This window comes from Syngnathoides biaculeatus, chromosome 17 (assembly GCF_019802595.1).
Source record: "Syngnathoides biaculeatus isolate LvHL_M chromosome 17, ASM1980259v1, whole genome shotgun sequence".
Lineage (NCBI taxonomy): Eukaryota > Metazoa > Chordata > Actinopteri > Syngnathiformes > Syngnathidae > Syngnathoides > Syngnathoides biaculeatus.
Genome location: NC_084656.1, coordinates 4194436 through 4212350, shown reverse-complemented (window position 1 = coordinate 4212350; position 17915 = coordinate 4194436). Strand labels below are relative to the sequence as shown.

At 45.0% G+C, this 17915-nt stretch overlaps 1 protein-coding gene across 1 annotated transcript in view; it reads left to right on the top strand.

The window, feature by feature from the left end:
- dcc (DCC netrin 1 receptor) overlaps positions 1 to 17915 on the top strand; it is a 312064-nt gene that overhangs the window by 271022 nt on the left and 23127 nt on the right. Inside the window, exons 27-29 of the mRNA XM_061802018.1 lie at positions 3006 to 3155; positions 7104 to 7412; positions 12203 to 12268. Coding sequence (XP_061658002.1) covers positions 3006 to 3155; positions 7104 to 7412; positions 12203 to 12268 — 525 coding nt within the window. The remainder of the gene's footprint in view (positions 1 to 3005; positions 3156 to 7103; positions 7413 to 12202; positions 12269 to 17915) is intronic.

The window sequence follows — 17915 nt, the reverse complement described above, 5'->3', positions numbered from 1 at the left end:
AATTGCAAACAAAGGCTACTGTACCAAATTTTAACATTGGTTTTCTCAGGTGTTCAAACACTTATTTTCAGCTGTATCACACAAATAAATCATTTTAAAAAATCATACATTATGATTTCTGGATTTTTCTTTTTAGATTATGTCTCTCACAGCGGACATGCACCTCCGATGAGAAGTTCAGACCCCTCCATGATTTCTAAGTCGGATAACTTATAATATAGCAGAGTGTTCAAATACTTATTTTCTTCACTGTACGTTCCTATCCCCACGAGCTGTGGGTAATGACCGAAAGAACAAGATACCTGATACAAGTTGCCGAAATGAGTTTTCTCCGCAGGGTCTCCGGGTTCTTCTTTAGAGATAGAGTGAGAAGCTAGGTCATACGGGAGGCGCTCAGTGTCTAGCCACTGCTTCTCCATATTGAGAGGAGCCAGATGAGGTGGCTGGGGCATCTGATTCAGACGCCTCCCTGGTGAGGTGTTCTGGGCACGTCCCACCAGAAAGAGACCCCGGCGACAACCCAGGACATGTTGGAGAGACTACGTCTCTTGGCTAATGTGGGAATGTCTCGGGATCCCCCCGGAAGAGCTGGATGAAGTTGCTGTGGAAAGGGAAGTCTGGGCATCCCTTTGACGTCAGCCCCAAGTGTGTGTTTTTTAAATGCAGGTTGAAAACTCTTCTTTTTTTTCTCATGCTTTTTAGGGTATTCCCAATTTTAATATTTCTTTCACTGTATTCTGTTTTTCTTAATATATATTTATGCATATATATATATATATATATATATATATATAATATATATATATATATATATTATATATATATATATTGTTGTCATTGTTATTGTTTTTGTTCCTGTTTAAAATCTTTGTATTCAAATCCTTTTAATCATGTAAAGTACACTGAGGAGGCACGGTGTTTCAGATGGAAAGCATTGGCCTCATGGTCCCGGGTTTTATCCTGGACCCGCCTGTGTGGAGTTTGCGTGTTCTCCCCAAGGCTGTGTGGGTTTTCTTCGAGCACTCCAGTTTCCTCCCACATCTCAAAAAACATGAAACATAAAATCGGACACTTAAATTGCCCCTAGGTGTGATTGTGTTATGCACCTGTTTGTCTCCATGTGCCCTGCGATTGGCTGGCAACCAGTTCAGGGTGTACCCCGCCTCCAGTCCGTTGACAGCTGGGATAGGCTCCAGCACACCCCGCGACCCTTGTGAGGATAATCGGCTCACAAAATGGATGGATGGAAAGTACACTGAGTTACCTTGTGTATAAAATGCGCCACACAAATAAATTTGCTTTGCTTTGGTAAAGCTACTTCCCCTGCAACCTGACCTGGGAAAGTGGTAGAAGATTGGATGGGTGGATGGATGGATGGGACTAGAACTAAGTGTTAAATTTTGAATTATTCACTCCAGAAATAAGTCGTTATAATTTCATTAATGAAATATAAGAAATTATGGTTATTTCTTAAAAGTCTCCAAAGGCGAATTTGTTAATCTGCCTGCTCTGGATCAAGGGCAATAATTTTCAATTTCAACAGCACTTTTACAGAAACAAATCAACTTTATCTTTATTGCATGCATTTACTTTGTTTAAAGGCAACAGTGGATTCTAAATGTGGAGCTCCTAAAGTCTGATTTGATACATTTTAATTTAAAATAATTTTCCTTTGCATTGTACTATTATCAATATCTTTGCTGGGTTTGTTTTTCTTCTTTTCTTGTTCTTCTCTTCTACATTCTGGTTCCAAGATCTTGTCACATTTGGTCTTCCTTGTCTCACTCTTTAACCTTTCAGTTTTTTTGTCAGTCTCTCACTCACAGATATTGTATAAACACACAGATCTCCATTAACCTGCAGCTGCCCCACTGCCTCATGAGATTAGTGATCTAAATCAATGACTATTAATAATCCTTGCTCATCAGTGGTTATCTTGCTGCTATAATCAAACTCTGCTTTGTTTGCAGTGGTTATGAAAGACTCCACAATAAACAAGGGCGGATATCCACCCGCACACACAAACATGCACCAATTTCTTTCAAGATGGTGATCACAACCTTGCTACATTCAAATTATCAATAATTTCCAATCAATACATGTATTGATCAGGGTTTAGTGGAATCAGATCTCTTGATTCAAGGGAGGCCAAAAAATGTCATTTTCTGGTTGAAACTTTGTTTTTAAAATAATATTTTCTCATGAGGCATGGTGGAGCAGCTGGAGAGCGTTGCCCTCACAGTTCTGATGACCGGGGTTCGATTCCCGGCCCCGTCTGTGTGGAGTTTGTATGTTCTCCCGGTGCCTGCTGGGGTTTTCTCCAGGAACTCTGTTTTCTTCCCATATCCCCAAAATATGCATTAATTGGACACTCTAAATTGCCCAATGTGTGATTATAAGTGTGGCTATTGTCTGTCTTCATGTGCCCTGTGATTGGCTGGCAACCATTTCACGGTGTACCCTCCCTCTTGCCCAATGACAGCTGGGATTGGCTCCAACACTCCTGCAACCCTGGGAGGATAAGCGGCTAAAAAAAATAGATGGATGGATGGATTTTCTCATTACAATTCATTGTTGCAGATGGCATTCAACATCAATTGATTGGAAATTAAGACTGTGGTCTCGGGTAGCTCATAAAACTGTTTGACTACCATAGAAATACAAAAATATCATCATCCCTGCTTACTCTCTGTACAATTTTGCTTTGTATTGTAATGTATTTGACCAACCTTTATTTTCTAAGTGCAATAGACTTTGCTTACTGAGGTACTGCATGCAGGATATATTTTTTAGTTTTGTTAATTTTGACATTGCTCATTTTAATTAGAATTTATCTTTTGTAATTTAATAATGTTTAAACTTGCTTCTTTCTGTTTCTTTAGCATCACATAGCAGCATCGCTACACTTAGTGAAACATTGTGGACTAGATTAAACATACATCATTTTATGTCAATAGTGGTTTGTGAAGTTTGTACTAACTGACCACTGTTCGTTTCTTTTTCAGCGGTGGTCAGTGCTATTCCAGTGCCATCTCTTGATTCCTCTCAGTATCCTGGAATACTTCCTTCCCCTTCATGCAGCTTCACACACAACAAATTCAGCTTAAGACCGATGCCTTTCTCTAGCCTGACCATGGACCGAGGATACACACAAGGTAAAGCCAGACAAGGTTTTATGAAGTCACAAAACAATTCTGTTAAATTAGTACTTACTCCAAGAAAATACATTCAAGGCATATCATATCCATTTGGAGCTATTAGTCGGACATGTCAAATGACCCCCATGAGAAAACCCACATGGGCACGGGGAGAACATGCAAACTCCACACAGGGAGGTTCTGGGATTGAACCCACGTCCTCAGAACTGTGAGGCCAACGCTTTCCAGCTGCTGCACCATGCCTAGTAATAATAATAATAATGACGGCACGGTGGATCAGCTGAAAAGCATTGGGCTCACAGTTCTGAGGTACTGAGTTAAATTCCAGGCCCAACTGTCCAGAGTTGGCATGTTCTCCCCATGCCTGCATGGGTTTTCTCCGGGCAGTCCGGTTTACTCCCACATCCTAAAAACATGCAACATTAATTGGACACTCTAAATTGCCCCGAGGTGTGATTGTGAATACGGCTGTTTGTCTCAATGAGCGCCTGTGATTGGCTGGAAACCTCCTGCCCGTTGACAGCTGGGATAGGCTCCAGCACTCCCCGTGACCCTTGTGAGGATAAGCGACTAAGAAAATGGATGCATGAATAATAATAATAACAATAAAAATAATAATAATACCAATAAGGATGATTCTGATTCTAAATAAGGGATGTTTCTTTTGTATGAATTCTGAAATTGACAGTTTAAACTACTGTACAAATTCATGGTTGCAGATTAGAATCAGCTTTATTGGCCTAGTGTGTAAAAACACAAAAGATTTTTTTCTCCGGGAATTTAACATTCAAAACACAGAACAAAGAACAACAAAGCAACAAGAACAACTCTGTTTATAGGAACTATTCCTTATAAGAGTCGTGCAAGATGTAAAATTGTCTTAATTGAGAATAGATAAGAGATAAGTGTGTTAATGTCCCACATTGTGTTAATCTTGTACAGATTGCCTCTTGAGAGGGGTTGGACTCTTTTCCACTCTGGAGTTGCCCACGGGAGAGACATTGAGCAGGTGTGGATATACTTAATTCCCCCCGGCTCAGGGCCTGTACGTTGGGGTTTACCCCTGTGGATAAGAGGTGTAGCATCCCTCCACCTGCAGGTAGGGGGACAGGTCTTGACTGTTGTTTGTGCTTATGCACCAAACAGCAGTTCAGAGTACCCACCCTTTTTGGAGTGCTTAGAGGGAGTGCTGGAGAGCGCTCCCTCTGGGGACTCCATCATTCTGCTGGGGGACTTTATTGCCCACATGGGCAATGACAGTGAGACCTGGAAGGGCGTGATTGGGAAGAACGCCCCCGGTCAGAACCCAAGTGGTGTCCTGTTACTGGACTTCTGTACTCATCACAGATTGTCCATAACGAACACCATGTTCAGGCATAGGGGTGTCCACATGTCCACCTGCCACCAGGACACCCTAGGTCGATGATCGACTTTGTGGTCATGTAATCGGACTTGCGACTGCATGTCTTGGACACTCGGGTGAAGAGAGAGGCGGAGCTATCAACTGATAACCACCCGGTTCCGATGAATCCCAGTCCTCAGAGCTGTGAGAACGCTCTTACCAGTTGTGCCACCGTGCAGCAGCTTTTCATCTTATTTGAGATAATTTTACTGTAGAGCAAAACAATGCAGAGGGGAAGGGTAATTCACTACTTGCTTAATTTCTTGTCATCTTGCATCAATGACAAGTGAGAAACAATAAAAAGACTCCGAGTCATTCATGGATTTGACACACTGGGAGGATAGAGCACTTGCAACTTACAACTAACTGTAAGGGGGGACCAAAAGCGATACTTGAGTTTTGTGTCTACCACACTTTGTATGATGTAAAATCCTTGGGCTGTGAGTGCTTTATTGTGCAGGATATCACAAGCCATTGATAAATGATCATTTCAGGCTTTAGCTGGCAACCATTGCGGTGGTGTTTGGTAAATAAATATGGTAAGGCCACACTCTCCCAGTTTGAGCTAAGGTTGGTTTTATGGGCTTTCTTGGCAAGCTCTCATTCATTTATTCATGCTGCTGTCTTAATAATGGGGATGACTAAACACAAAGTTGAATAAGGTTTAAAACAGAATTATTTAAATTTCTGTCCAACCTGGCCAAAATCTATTTAAAATGAATAGACTAGGGGGAAAAAAACAGCCTGAAGTAATTGAGTGTGCAGTCCAAATACATTATGTATATTTGATTCATTCGCTTACTTGAGGTAAATTCTACTGTAAGTAGAAATATATTGAATGACTGTATTTAGTCTTTGTCACTTCTTTTAGCCTCCACATTTTTTGCTTTTGTATAAATACTTTCCTCCATCCACCACTTAGTTTTACTTCATCCACCGATCCATTTTTGTATCACTTAGTCTACCACCACTTACGGTACTTCTTTTTTCTTATTGTTGCTTGTTTGCTTTATGTACAGTGCCTTGTGAAAGTATTTGGCCCCCTTGAACTTTCGACCTTTCGCCACATTTCAGGCTTCAAACATAAAGACATAAAATTATCATTTTTAGTCAAGAATCTACAACAAGTGGGACACAATCATGAATTAGAATGAAATTTATTGCTTTTATACTTTAGTAGGGTGTGCAATATTATTCGGCCCCTTTACTTTCATTGCAGCAAACTCACTCCAGAAGTTCATTGAGGATCGCTGAATGATCCAATGTTGACTGATGATGATAAATAGGATCCACCTGTGTGTAATCAAGTATCCTTGTAAATGTACCTGCTCTGTGATAGTCTCAGGATTCTGTTTTAAGTGCAGAGAGCATCATGAAGACCAAGGAACACACAAGGCAGGTCTGAGATATTGTTGTGGAGAAGTTTAAAGCTGGATTTGGATACAAAAAGATTTCCAAAGCTATAAACATCTCAAGGAACACTGTGCAAGCAATCATACTGAAATGGAAGGCATATCAGACCACTGCAAATCTACCAAGACCCGGCCGTCACTCTAAACCAGGGGTGCTCAATGCATCGATCGCAGGCTATCTTGGTCGATCGCGGGACGGCGTGCCAAAAAAAAAAAAAAAGTCAGCCAATGATCCCTCTTGACTGAAAAAATTCCAATGTAAATTGAAAGTATAACATACAGCTGTTCAGTTTGTGACATTTTGCAATGTGATTCAATGAGTGAGGGATGACTGGTTGTTACATCCAATGGCACAATTCACATAGGTACTGTAAAAAAATGAAAAGTAGCTCCTTTTAGAGAGCACACGGAAGTTTCTCTAACAACGACCGTTGCTCTGCCACGCTTTTTTTCCTAGTTTACCTTACACCCACCCCCCCATTCCCACTCTTAAAGACGTACACTCATAATTACAAATGTTACAGTACTTACGCAGCCCATCAATGTGTTTTATAAAGACAGCATCCACCACTGCTGCTTTAGTTCGCAACCCAGTCTGGGAATCATAGAGTAAAGACGAGCTAGACATGTTGCTTATGTTTACTTTCGATATTAATGGAGAAATTTAAAAAATAAGTTCTGTTGTTTTAAGATGCAATGACTGTCGGAGTATGTGAATAATTGAAGAAAAAGTGGTTTCTCTTTTCGAGTGGGAAAGGTGTGGTCTGAAGCCAACCAAAGTAGAAAGTGCAGGATGAGATGGTCTGTAATTTTAAAATTCCACATTGGCACAGCCCGATCCAGGATGAAAGCACAGAAAATACGGTGCACAAAAAGCTAATTCTGTGTTTTAAATATACATATATATTTATATATAGTATAATATATCACATAACATTAATAACATAACATTGGCAGCATCAACCCACCCCCCTCCCACAAGCCTCCACGCCACCCACCTCCCCCCAGCATTTCATTGATTAAATTCGCTGTTTCTGTACTTAATTACAACTAATATTTTGTCCTTTTCCTTTCTTATGCTTATCCTACCCCCTCATCTCATTTGCCTTCATTTCACCTCTTCCTCGCCAGTTATATCCACAGATTCCTCCTCCAATCCTCTTCTGCAACAGCAGTCTCCACCACAACAGCCTCCTCCCCTTCTCCCTGGCTCCTCTGTGCCCTCTGGAGAACATCCTCCAGGCATTGGCCCAGTTCCTGGGGCCCCTGCTGCCTCTACCGCTGTCGCATCAGAGGAATCTCAGGCAGGTCCAAGTCGGACCATACCAACTGCATGTGTGCGACCAACTCACCCACTAAGAAGCTTCACCAACCCACTGTTGCCTCCACCAATGAGCACCATTGACCCCAAGGTGTACACATCCATGCTACCACAATCCAGTAAGTACACTTCTCCATTTTTTTTTTTTATTTTGTGTTTATTATTGTGTTTTCTCCGGGTACTCCTGTTTCATCCCACATCCCCAAAAAATGCATGGTAGGTTGATTGAAGACTGCAAATTGCCCTGAGGTGTGAATGTTGACTGCGAATGGGTTGTTTGTTTGTATATACCCTGCAATTGACTGGCGACCAGTTCAGGGTATACCCAGCTCTCGCCTGAAGATACCTGCGATAGGTTCCAGCACACCCATGATCCTAGTGCGGATAAGCGCTACAGAAAATGGATGGATATTTCATTAGTTTTTTACCTATAAAATGTACGCTTCAATGCTTTATGAACATTTATATGGGTCATTTTCATATATTATCATCAATAATGATAAAGGCACTTAACGTTAATTAATTATAATATATATATATATATAATAAATAATTAATGAAATTTATCCCATACAGAAACAATCCTGCTTAAAGTCCCATTTTCACAAAATGATTGGTTTAAAACTTCAGGTAGTCATAGTACAGTGGTACCTCTACTTATGAAATTAATTTGTTCCGGAGTTCGTTTCATACCATACATTTTTCATAAGTAGATGGGCTTTTTACATGTAAATAGCCTCATCCATTCCAAGCACACACACACACACCACACACACACACACACCACCGGCAATAAAAATAAGCATTCAAAGTACATAATGTAAAGAATAATAAAAACTGTGAATTTACTTTTGGCGTTGGGCAGCTATCTGAATAGAAGGGTGAGTGAAAAGCAAAAGGCATCGTGGGGGCCATGGTGAATAAACAACGAACAAAAAACACATGAAAAACTCACAAAAAGTTGTATTTTACCACTGTGTGTTAGTGTGGGAGAGCACCACTATCGCACCACACAAACCCAGATACAGGATATTTACGTTCAGTGGAATTTAGGGATTGGAAAGCTTTTTTTTCCTTTAATTTCCTGAATTTCCGGGGACAATTTTCGTAACCTGAGTTTTTCATTACTGACACATTCCACGGTAAAGGCACCACTGTATTTGAAATTCTGAGTTAAATACTGAGAATTACAAGATATAAACACAATATCATTATGTGAACCTGTGATTAATAATCAAAAATAATTATTTTTATGTGCTTCTTATTGGTTGTCACAGCTGGGATTTTCATATGATTAAATATAGGCACCAGGCCTCTCTTTGTCTGCAGCTTGCAAAAAAGACTGAAGGAGAAACCAATTCATTTTTTACCATATCTCTTTCTGTCACTTCTTTATTTTTGTACATTGTTTTTTGTTGTTGTTTTTGTTTTGTGTACAAGAGTAGCTACGGTCAGATGTTTGCCATGAAATATTAAACCGTCACGAGCTGAAACTGCAATTTAAATTTTTTTAAGATTTTTTTTTTCCCATGTTTTGTGATTATTTAAACTACATTAATTGACTACCGGCGGCACGGTGTCGCATCTGTAAATCGTTGGCCTCACAGTTCAGAGGAGCGGGGATTCAAATCCTTGCCCCACTGTCTCCATGTGGCTTAGTTGGCAACCAGTTCAGGGTGTACCCTGCCTCCTGGCCGTTGACAGCTGGGATAGGCTCCAGCACTCCCGTGACCCTTGTGAGGATAAGCGGCTCAGAAAATGGATGGATGGATGGATGGATGGATGGATGGATGGATGGATGGATGGATGGCTGACTTCCCTGTTCAGCACAGTCACTCAGGAAAGACACAGTGCATGCATGTGAATACAAGGTCTACATCCAGTCTGGACTAACCTTCCTTTCTCCCCAGTTTATTTTTATTGAAGGAGCATTTAATAATCTAACATTTAACTGAAAATGTAATCATGATTTATCCATGATTCCATGTCTTCTGTTCACTACTGCTTTTTCATTTGCAATACCTGGTGCTCCAGGTACTGTATTGCTACAGCAATCAGTAGTCTTGCAAACGAAAATATCCCCTCCAACAATATTTGTCCCTCTACTAATATGGTGTGGTTTTCACAAATTTCTTTGAGTCACTCGAAATTGGCTCCTGTTCACCTGTGACCATGAACAGGATAAGCAGGAGTTTGATGATGCGTTGTAAATTGCACTGTGTACTCTTCCCACAGCCCTAGTGAAACAGGTACGAAGCACCCATATTATGGGGAGGTTTTTCTCACCTTGATATGGATGGCAGAAATGAAAGATTCTTCTAAAAAACAGAGGGCTGGACACTTCCTTGATAGCAAGCTCCATCTCAAATCTCCCTTTCATAGCCAAGATTGTTGTTTTTTTATCAACGCAGCAATTTCTTGAACTTAACTGGACTTTTTGACACATTTCAATCAGGTTTCTGGACTGCAGTTGAGGAAGAACCAAGGAACCATAAATGCTCAAGACTGCCATGAACTGAAAATCCCTGGAACATCTTCACTGTCCACAGTGAAGCTAATATATATCTATAGTTATATAATGTGTTTATATAATCATATATATACCGACCAAGAAAAAAGTCCCCGGTTCGAAATCAACACTTTTGGGATAGACTGAAATTTGCAGCTGCCCAGGTAGTAATGCCATAATACTTGGACAAAAGTTTTACGGTCAGACAAGACACAGACTGAGCAATTTTGCATAATGACAGAAAATTTTGTTTGGAGGAGTCATTGTGAGTGTTTCAAATGATCTAAAACAATCTCTTGCTCGAGGGGATTTTTTTTTTTTTTTTTTTTTTTTTGGCTGTTGTTGTTCCTACCAGTGATACTGTTGCACCGCATGAAGTGGGTGGAAGAATAGAGAACTATGTAATTCTTCCATTTTCACATCACAACCACAGGCTGAAACTTGGACAAAATTGGGTAATCTAACAGCATAATTATCTCAAATGAACAAAAATGATGTTGTAATAGATAAAAAAAAGCCAGCAATTATCTTAATGAAAATTGTTTCTGAAGCTCTGAATATTTGGACACTATGCTTAAAAGCTGTGTCTATGCCATGAAAACAACCAGTTTAAATTAATCTACCAATTCTATCAAAGAAGAGTGGTCAAATATCTAGTGAGAATTGTGCTCAAGGTTTTTCGATGGGTACAAACCAGGCGTAGTAGTTGTGTAACGTTCTTAGGGATATTTATTCCAATAATAGTGAGGAAGTGATGGTACATGCCGTGTGTCCACTTCTGACCCTCTGTGGATTAGAGAAAATCGTGAACAGATTCAAACTTTCCACCAAAGAAAAAAAAAAATTCAAATATCCCATTATAAACCGCCCATCAAAAGGTATTCTTGCCTCTGGTAAGTGTAAGTGAACTTTTGCCCGCCACTTTATGTTTAAGTACCAGTTTTACAGAACATACAGTGAGTGAAAGTACCCCCCCCCTTAAAATGTTCACTCTTTATTATATTGCAGTTATTTGCTAAAATCAGTTCATTAAGTTCATTTTTTCCTCATTAATGGACACACAGGACCATATATATTCACAGAAAAAAAAACATAATTGTTTACATTTTTGTAGATTTTTTTAAAAAAGAAAGAATGAAACATCACACACCCATTGATAGACTTTTTGCTCAGTATTTATTAGAAGCACCCTTTTAGGCTAACGCAGCCATGAGTCTTTTTGGGAATTTAGCAATATGTTTTCACACCTAGTTTTGCGTATCCTCTGGCATTTCTCTTTCCAGATCCTCTCCAGTTCTATCTGGTTGGATTGAGCGTAAGTGGACAACCATTTCAGATATCTCCAGAGATTCTAAATTGAGCTCGAGGTGGCCCATTCAAGGATAGTCATGAATTTGTTCTGAAGCCACTTCTGTGTTATTTTACCTTTGAGCCTCACTAGGTGCCACCCAACCTCAATCTAAAAATGACTGTTGTAATGTTTGTGTTCAAATATCAAGACTGTCTCAATATTGTTCTGCTGTGGTTCAAAACCCTAGGGTCTAGCACCCCTAGTGCCAAGTTTCAATAAATGAGAACAATTTAAAAAAATGAAAAATGAGCAGAGGGAGTATTTAAAACTCCCCTGTGGCACAGCCAAACTATTCTAGCACAAAGAGGCTGGCTTTCTTCTGATACTAAATCCGGACAGAGAAAAAAAATACTCTTGCTCTAAGTGGTTGCCACTGGGTCAGGCAGTTCATGTTTGCACGACTTGATGGCATGGTGTGAATTGGCACTGTTTGAAAATAAAAAAATGACCTAAGTGTGCAATGGAAATATATTCTCGCTCTCCTTCCACTTTGATAGTGCCTTTTCAGCAAAAATGGTCCAAAATCCTATTGGAGTATAGCATTTTCTTTCCCGGTTCCCCCTTACCAAAGTTGTGCATTTTGAAGAATGCTTTCTGTGGGTACTCCATTTTCCTCCCATATTCCAGTAACGTAAATATTAGGGCAATTGAAAACTCTGAATTGTGTGTGTGAATAGTTATTTGTTTATGTGCCTCTACACCCAAATCCATCTCCAGAGCAAAATATAGTGATGGGCAACTGCTTACTTATAATGGCTTGAAGGTTCCGTTTTATGCTGCTCTTACCTCATCTGACTGAGTGCTACAATGAAGTATTATCTTCAGGATTTTAACAAATATACAGAATACTTGTGAATATTGTTTTCATTCACTCTCATGTTGTGAAATTATGTTTCTATAATCATCAGTCTAGAGCAGTTTGTACATTGTAACCACAAGGTATGGAAATCAGTTTGGTCTCACCATCATAGACTTCTTAAAAATGCATATCAGAATGCGAAAGAAAATGATGCCTCAGTTTTCCTGACAGAAAATTGCCTACTTTTTAGTTTTCAACCTGCAAGTGTCAAGGACGAGACTCAGGGGTGGACCCAAATGCACGACTCAGGTGAGAGGTAAGCAGTGCGGAATAAGCCTTTATTCGTTCCAATGTCGGTTACCAGGGAGTCAGTCCAAACAAGCAGCAAGATCCGTAACGGCAGGCTTACGGGGTAGGTCGGGAGACAGGCGTTGGTCGGTACACGGGAGGTAGACGTCAGGAGTACGGTAGTGCGGGAACGAGGCATGAGAGGCAACGATCTAGCAGAGTCTCTGTCGTCCCCCGGGTCCTATATGTACTGGGTCTAATCGGAGGTCATGAGGCGCAGGTGTGACCCTTCCGATTAGACGGCCACGCCCAGCCCTGGCTGGAATCCAGGATCATGACAGTACCCCCCCCTCAACGGCCGGCTCCGGACGGCCCAGGCGCATCAGGGTGAGCCGCGTGAAAGTCCCTGATGAGGGAGGGGTCCACGACGAAGCGGGAGGGGATCCAAGAGCGCTCCTCCGGGCCATATCCCTCCCAGTCCACCAGGTACTGGACCCCCCTCCCTCTGCGGCGGGAAGACAGCAACCGGCGCACGGTGTACACCAACCCACCGTCGACCATGCGGGGGGGCGGGGGGGTCTTGAGCGGAGGAGCCAGCGACGACGTGCGATTCGGGCGAAGTCTGCTGACGTGGAACGTAGGGTGCAACCTCATCGACCTGGGCAGTTTCAACGAGACGGCGACCGGGTTAATAACCTTGGAAACAGGGAACGGGCCAACGAACCTGGGAGCAAGTTTGCGGGATTCCGTCCGCAGCGGGAGATCTTTGGTGGAGAGCCACACTCGCTGTCCCACTCTGAGCTCTGGTGCGGCCCTCCTCTTGCGGTCTGCTGCGGCCTTGTAGGCGCTGCTCATGCGCAGCAGTGTCCTCCGAGCTGCTGCCCAGGTCCGTTTGCAGCGTCGCACCACGGCCAGGGCCGACGGAACTGTGGATTCTGTGACCAGTGGAGGAAACAGGGACGGAGGATACCCATGCACGACATGGAGTGGAGTCATACCTGTTGAAGCGGAGGGTAGGGAATTGTGGGCATACTCCACCCACTTGATGTGCTGGCTCCACGTGCTCTGGTCCCTGGATACCAGACATCGAAGACCGGTCTCTAATTCCTGGTTAATCCTCTCAGTCTGGCCATTAGACTCTGGGTGATGACCCGATGTCCGACTTGCTGAAGCGCCGATGAGGTTGCAGAACTCCTTCCAGAAACGGGCGCTGAATTGCGGACCCCTGTCCGAAACGATGTCCTGGGGTAGACCGTGGTAACGGACGACCTCGTCTAATACCAACTGGGCTGTCTGCTTGGTCGACGGGATCTTCGGGAGCGGAACGAAGTGGACCATCTTGGAGAAACGGTCCACTATGGACAGCACCACCGTGTTCCCTTGTGAAGGCGGCAGGCCGGTAACGAAATCCATCGCGATGTGTGACCATGGACGAAAGGGGATGGACAGGGGTTGCAACTCACCAACGGGCCGTAGGCGGGAAGTTTTATTGGCAGCGCACACCGGGAAGGCGTTGACGAACTCCCTTACATCCTTGCTGAGGTTAGGCCACCAGAACCTTTGTTCGACCACTGACCGTGTCTTCGCCATACCCGGGTGGCAGACCGTCTTGTTGGTATGGGCCCAGTTGATGACGTCTCCCCGCAGAGATGGGATGACGAAAAGACGGCCCGACGGACAATCCGCGGGTGGCGGTGTCTCTTCCAGGGCCTCCTTCACCCGCGACTCGATCGACCAGGTGAACCCGGACATGAAGCACCCCGCTGGCAGGATAGTAGCGGCGTCTGAATCAGTGCGCCCTCCCTCGTGGATCCGCGAGAGTGCATCCGGCTTGCCGTTTTTGGAGCCTGGGCGGTAAAACACCTTAAAGTGGAAGCGGGTGAAAAATAGAGCCCACCTGGCCTGACGGGCGTTCAACGTCTTCGCGGACTTCAGGTATTCAAGGTACTTATGGTCCGTGAAGACAATGAACGGTACTTGCGAGCCCTCCAGCCAGTGCCGCCACTCCTCCAACGCGCTCTTGACCGCCAGCAGTTCCTTATCTCCCACGTCGTAGTTCCTCTCTGCCGGGGTCAACTTTCTAGACAGGAACGCGCGCGGGTGAATCCTTCCATCCCTGGGACTCCTCTGATTCCTGAATTCGATGCATCCACCTCCACCACAAACTGGTTATCGGGATCCGGAATAATGAGAACGGGTGCAGTAGTGAAACTTGCCTTGAGCCTGCCGAAGGCCTCCTGGCAGGTCCCGGATCAGTCCAAGGTGGTATTTGGCGAAGTGAGCGAATGCAGAGGAGCGGCCACGGAACTGAAGTTCCTTATGAATTTCCTATAGAAATTGGCAAATCCCAAGAACCTCTGCACGTCCCTCCTGTTGGTGGGGGTAGGCCACCGCAGCACCGCGTCGACCTTCCCGGGATCCATCCGTATCTCTCCCTCAGCCAGGACGAAGCCCAGGAAGGACACGGATGCCTGATGGAACTCACACTTATCCATATTCACGTATAATTGGTGCTGCTGCAGACGCCGGAGCACCTCTCGGACTTGTTGAATGTGAGAGGCTAGGTCTGCTGAAAAGATGAGAATGTCATCCAGGTAAACAAAGACAGATCTGTTCAGGAACTCCCGGAGCACGTCGTTAATGAAGTTCTGAAAGACGGCCGGAGCGTTTGTCAGTCCAAAGGGCATCACCAGATACTCATAGTGCCCTGTGGGGGTGTTGAACGCCGTCTTCCACTCATCCCCTTCCCGAATCCGCACCAGATGGTAAGCGCTGCGCAAGTCGAGCTTGGTGAAGATCCGGGCTCCCTGGAGGAGTTCGAATGCTGTAGAGATAAGCGGCAAAGGGTACCTGTTCTTGACTGTGATGTCGTTCAGTCCTCGGTAGTCGATGCAGGGTCGCAGCGTGGAGTCCTTCTTCTTGACAAAAAAAACCCCGCACCGGCTGGTGAAGATGAGCGGCGAATGAGTCCGGCTGCCAGCGAGTCCTTGATGTAGTCCCTCATGGCTTGATGCACTGGTCCAGTTAAAGAGAACAGTTTCCCTCTGGTAGGAAAGGTGCCTGGCAGGAGTTCAATCGCGCAGTCGTATGACCGATGTGGCGGTAGAGACTTTGCTTTAGATTCAGAGAAGACCTCCCGTAGGTCATGATAGCAGGAGGGCACTGCGGTCAGGTCCAGGGCGGTACCAGGTTCTGTTAGCCGAACCGGCGCGACTTGAATACCCCTGTCTCTCCGGACAGTGAAACAACGACTGAGACAGTCCTCACCCCAAGTCTTGATCTGACCCGTGGTCCAATCTATGTGCGGATTATGTTCTTTGAGCCACGGACTGCCCAAGATGATGTCGCTACTACGTGCGTCGAAGACATGAAAGCTGATTCGCTCCGAGTGAGCGTCCGGAAAGCTCATACGTAGCGTCTGAGTACGATGTGTAACCCGACAAAGGAACTTGCCGTTGGCGGCATAGGCGTGACGAAACCATTGCGTGGGGAAGGTTGCCGCCCCAGCTCCTCGACCACGCGGGGATTTATCAGGTTTGCTTCTGACCCAGAATCTATGAAAGCCATCACAGAGCATGAACGGGAGTCCGTTCCCAAGGTGAGGTGAAGAAGGGACCTCCCTGAACCTGTCGCGGTGTACCGCACACTCACCGGAGTAGCGATCCTGATGTCAGAATGCCCTGGTCGAGTCGGGCAACGGGTGATCAAGTGTCCCAAACGCCCGCAGTAAAAACAGCGTCCCTGTCGTCGCCGACGTAAGCGCTCCTCCGCTGAGCTGCTAAGCCCCTCCACTTGCATGGCTTCCGGTGAAGCTGACAACACGGGTGGCCGGGAAGCGGAAACAACCGGACTGCGACTCTCCCTCCCCTCCTCCCTCAGGCCCTCCATCTGTCTCTGCACGGTGAGGCGCTGGTCCACCTTGAGGGCCAATGCGATGAGGGTGTTAAGCGAAGGCGGAAGATCCATGGCCACGAGGTGACCACGGATCTGTGGGGACAGTCCCTCGTAAAACGCGTCATGGAGGGCTTCCTCATTCCAGCGGCTCTCGGCAGCCCGAATCCGGAACTCAATGGCGTAGTCGGACACGCAACGACGCCCCTGGCGAATTGTCATGAGTGACGACGCCGCCTGGCGTTCCGGAGCCGCATACTGGAACACCTGGGTGAGCGCGCAGACGAAGCTCGCCCATGAGCGACAGGTCTCCGAGTTACGGCTCCACTCGGCGGTGGCCCATGCCTCCGCTCTTCCTGTCATGTGGGAAATGACGAAGGCGATCCGGGAGCGGTTCGTGGGAAAAGCGGAAGCTTGCAGCTCAAAGTGGAGATTGCACTGTGCCAGGAAGGGCTTGACGTTACCGGAGTCGCCTGAGAACCGCTCTGGTCGAGAGAGCGGAGTGATGGTGGCACGGGGAGGCACAGGAGCGGCCGCGCTAGCTTGGGAGGCTAGCCACGGTTGCAGCTGGGTGCAGAGCTCCTGGATCTGGTGAGTCATACCCTGGAGAGCAGCCTCTTGCTCACCCAGGCTTCAGAGTCGGCTGGGTCCATGTTCTTGGCTAGATCGTTCTGTCAAGGACGAGACTCAGGGGTGGACCCAAATGCACGACTCAGGTGAGAGGTAAGCAGTGCGGAATAAGCCTTTATTCGTTCCAATGTCGGTTACCAGGGAGTCAGTCCAAACAAGCAGCAAGATCCGTAACGGCAGGCTTACGGGGTAGGTCGGGAGACAGGCGTTGGTCGGTACACGGGAGGTAGACGTCAGGAGTACGGTAGTGCGGGAACGAGGCATGAGAGGCAACGATCTAGCAGAGTCTCTGTCGTCCCCCGGGTCCTATATGTACTGGGTCTAATCGGAGGTCATGAGGCGCAGGTGTGACCCTTCCAATTAGACGGCCACGCCCAGCCCTGGCTGGAATCCAGGATCATGACAGCAAGAGCCATACAGGTGGATGCAGAGAGGTGTTTACATGCCTTCCCTGCATGTCTCATTTCCATTTATATTGTAGTCACCAGGAATTCATAACATTGTGACTCATGACTTGAACTAGATATTGTACAACCTGACACAGATTGACAATGGGGTTTTATTAGAAGTCTCTTGCAAAGTAATATGCTATGAACATGCATACTATTGGCCAGCAATATTGTAAAGATATAGATATTAATAGAAAATTGGCTGGTGTAATATTGCTGGCAGATTGTTTAATTGACACAACACATCCATCCATCCATTTTCTGAGCCACTTATCTTCACAAGGGTCACAAGAGGGCTGGATCTTATCCCAGCTCTCATCAGGCAGGAGGCGGGATACACCCTAAACTGGTTGCCAGCAATCGCAGGGCACATAGAGACAAACGACCATTCACACTAACAATCACAATTCAGGGTAATTTTGTTTTGTTGTTTGTTGTTTTTGGGATGAGGGGGAAACCGGAGTGCCTGGAGAAAACCCACGCAGGCACGGGGAGAACATGCAAACTCAGTAGGGATTTGGACCCCAGTCTTCAAAACTTTGAGGCCAATCCCTTAACAAGTTGCACCACCATGCCACCTTAACACAAAACATCTGTGTTTCAAGTTTTTAAAAATGTAAATATATCGAACTATATCGATAATTTGCCTGACCTGGAAAATGCTGCTCTTGTTAAGATGATTAAATAAGAAAGGAGTTATATATC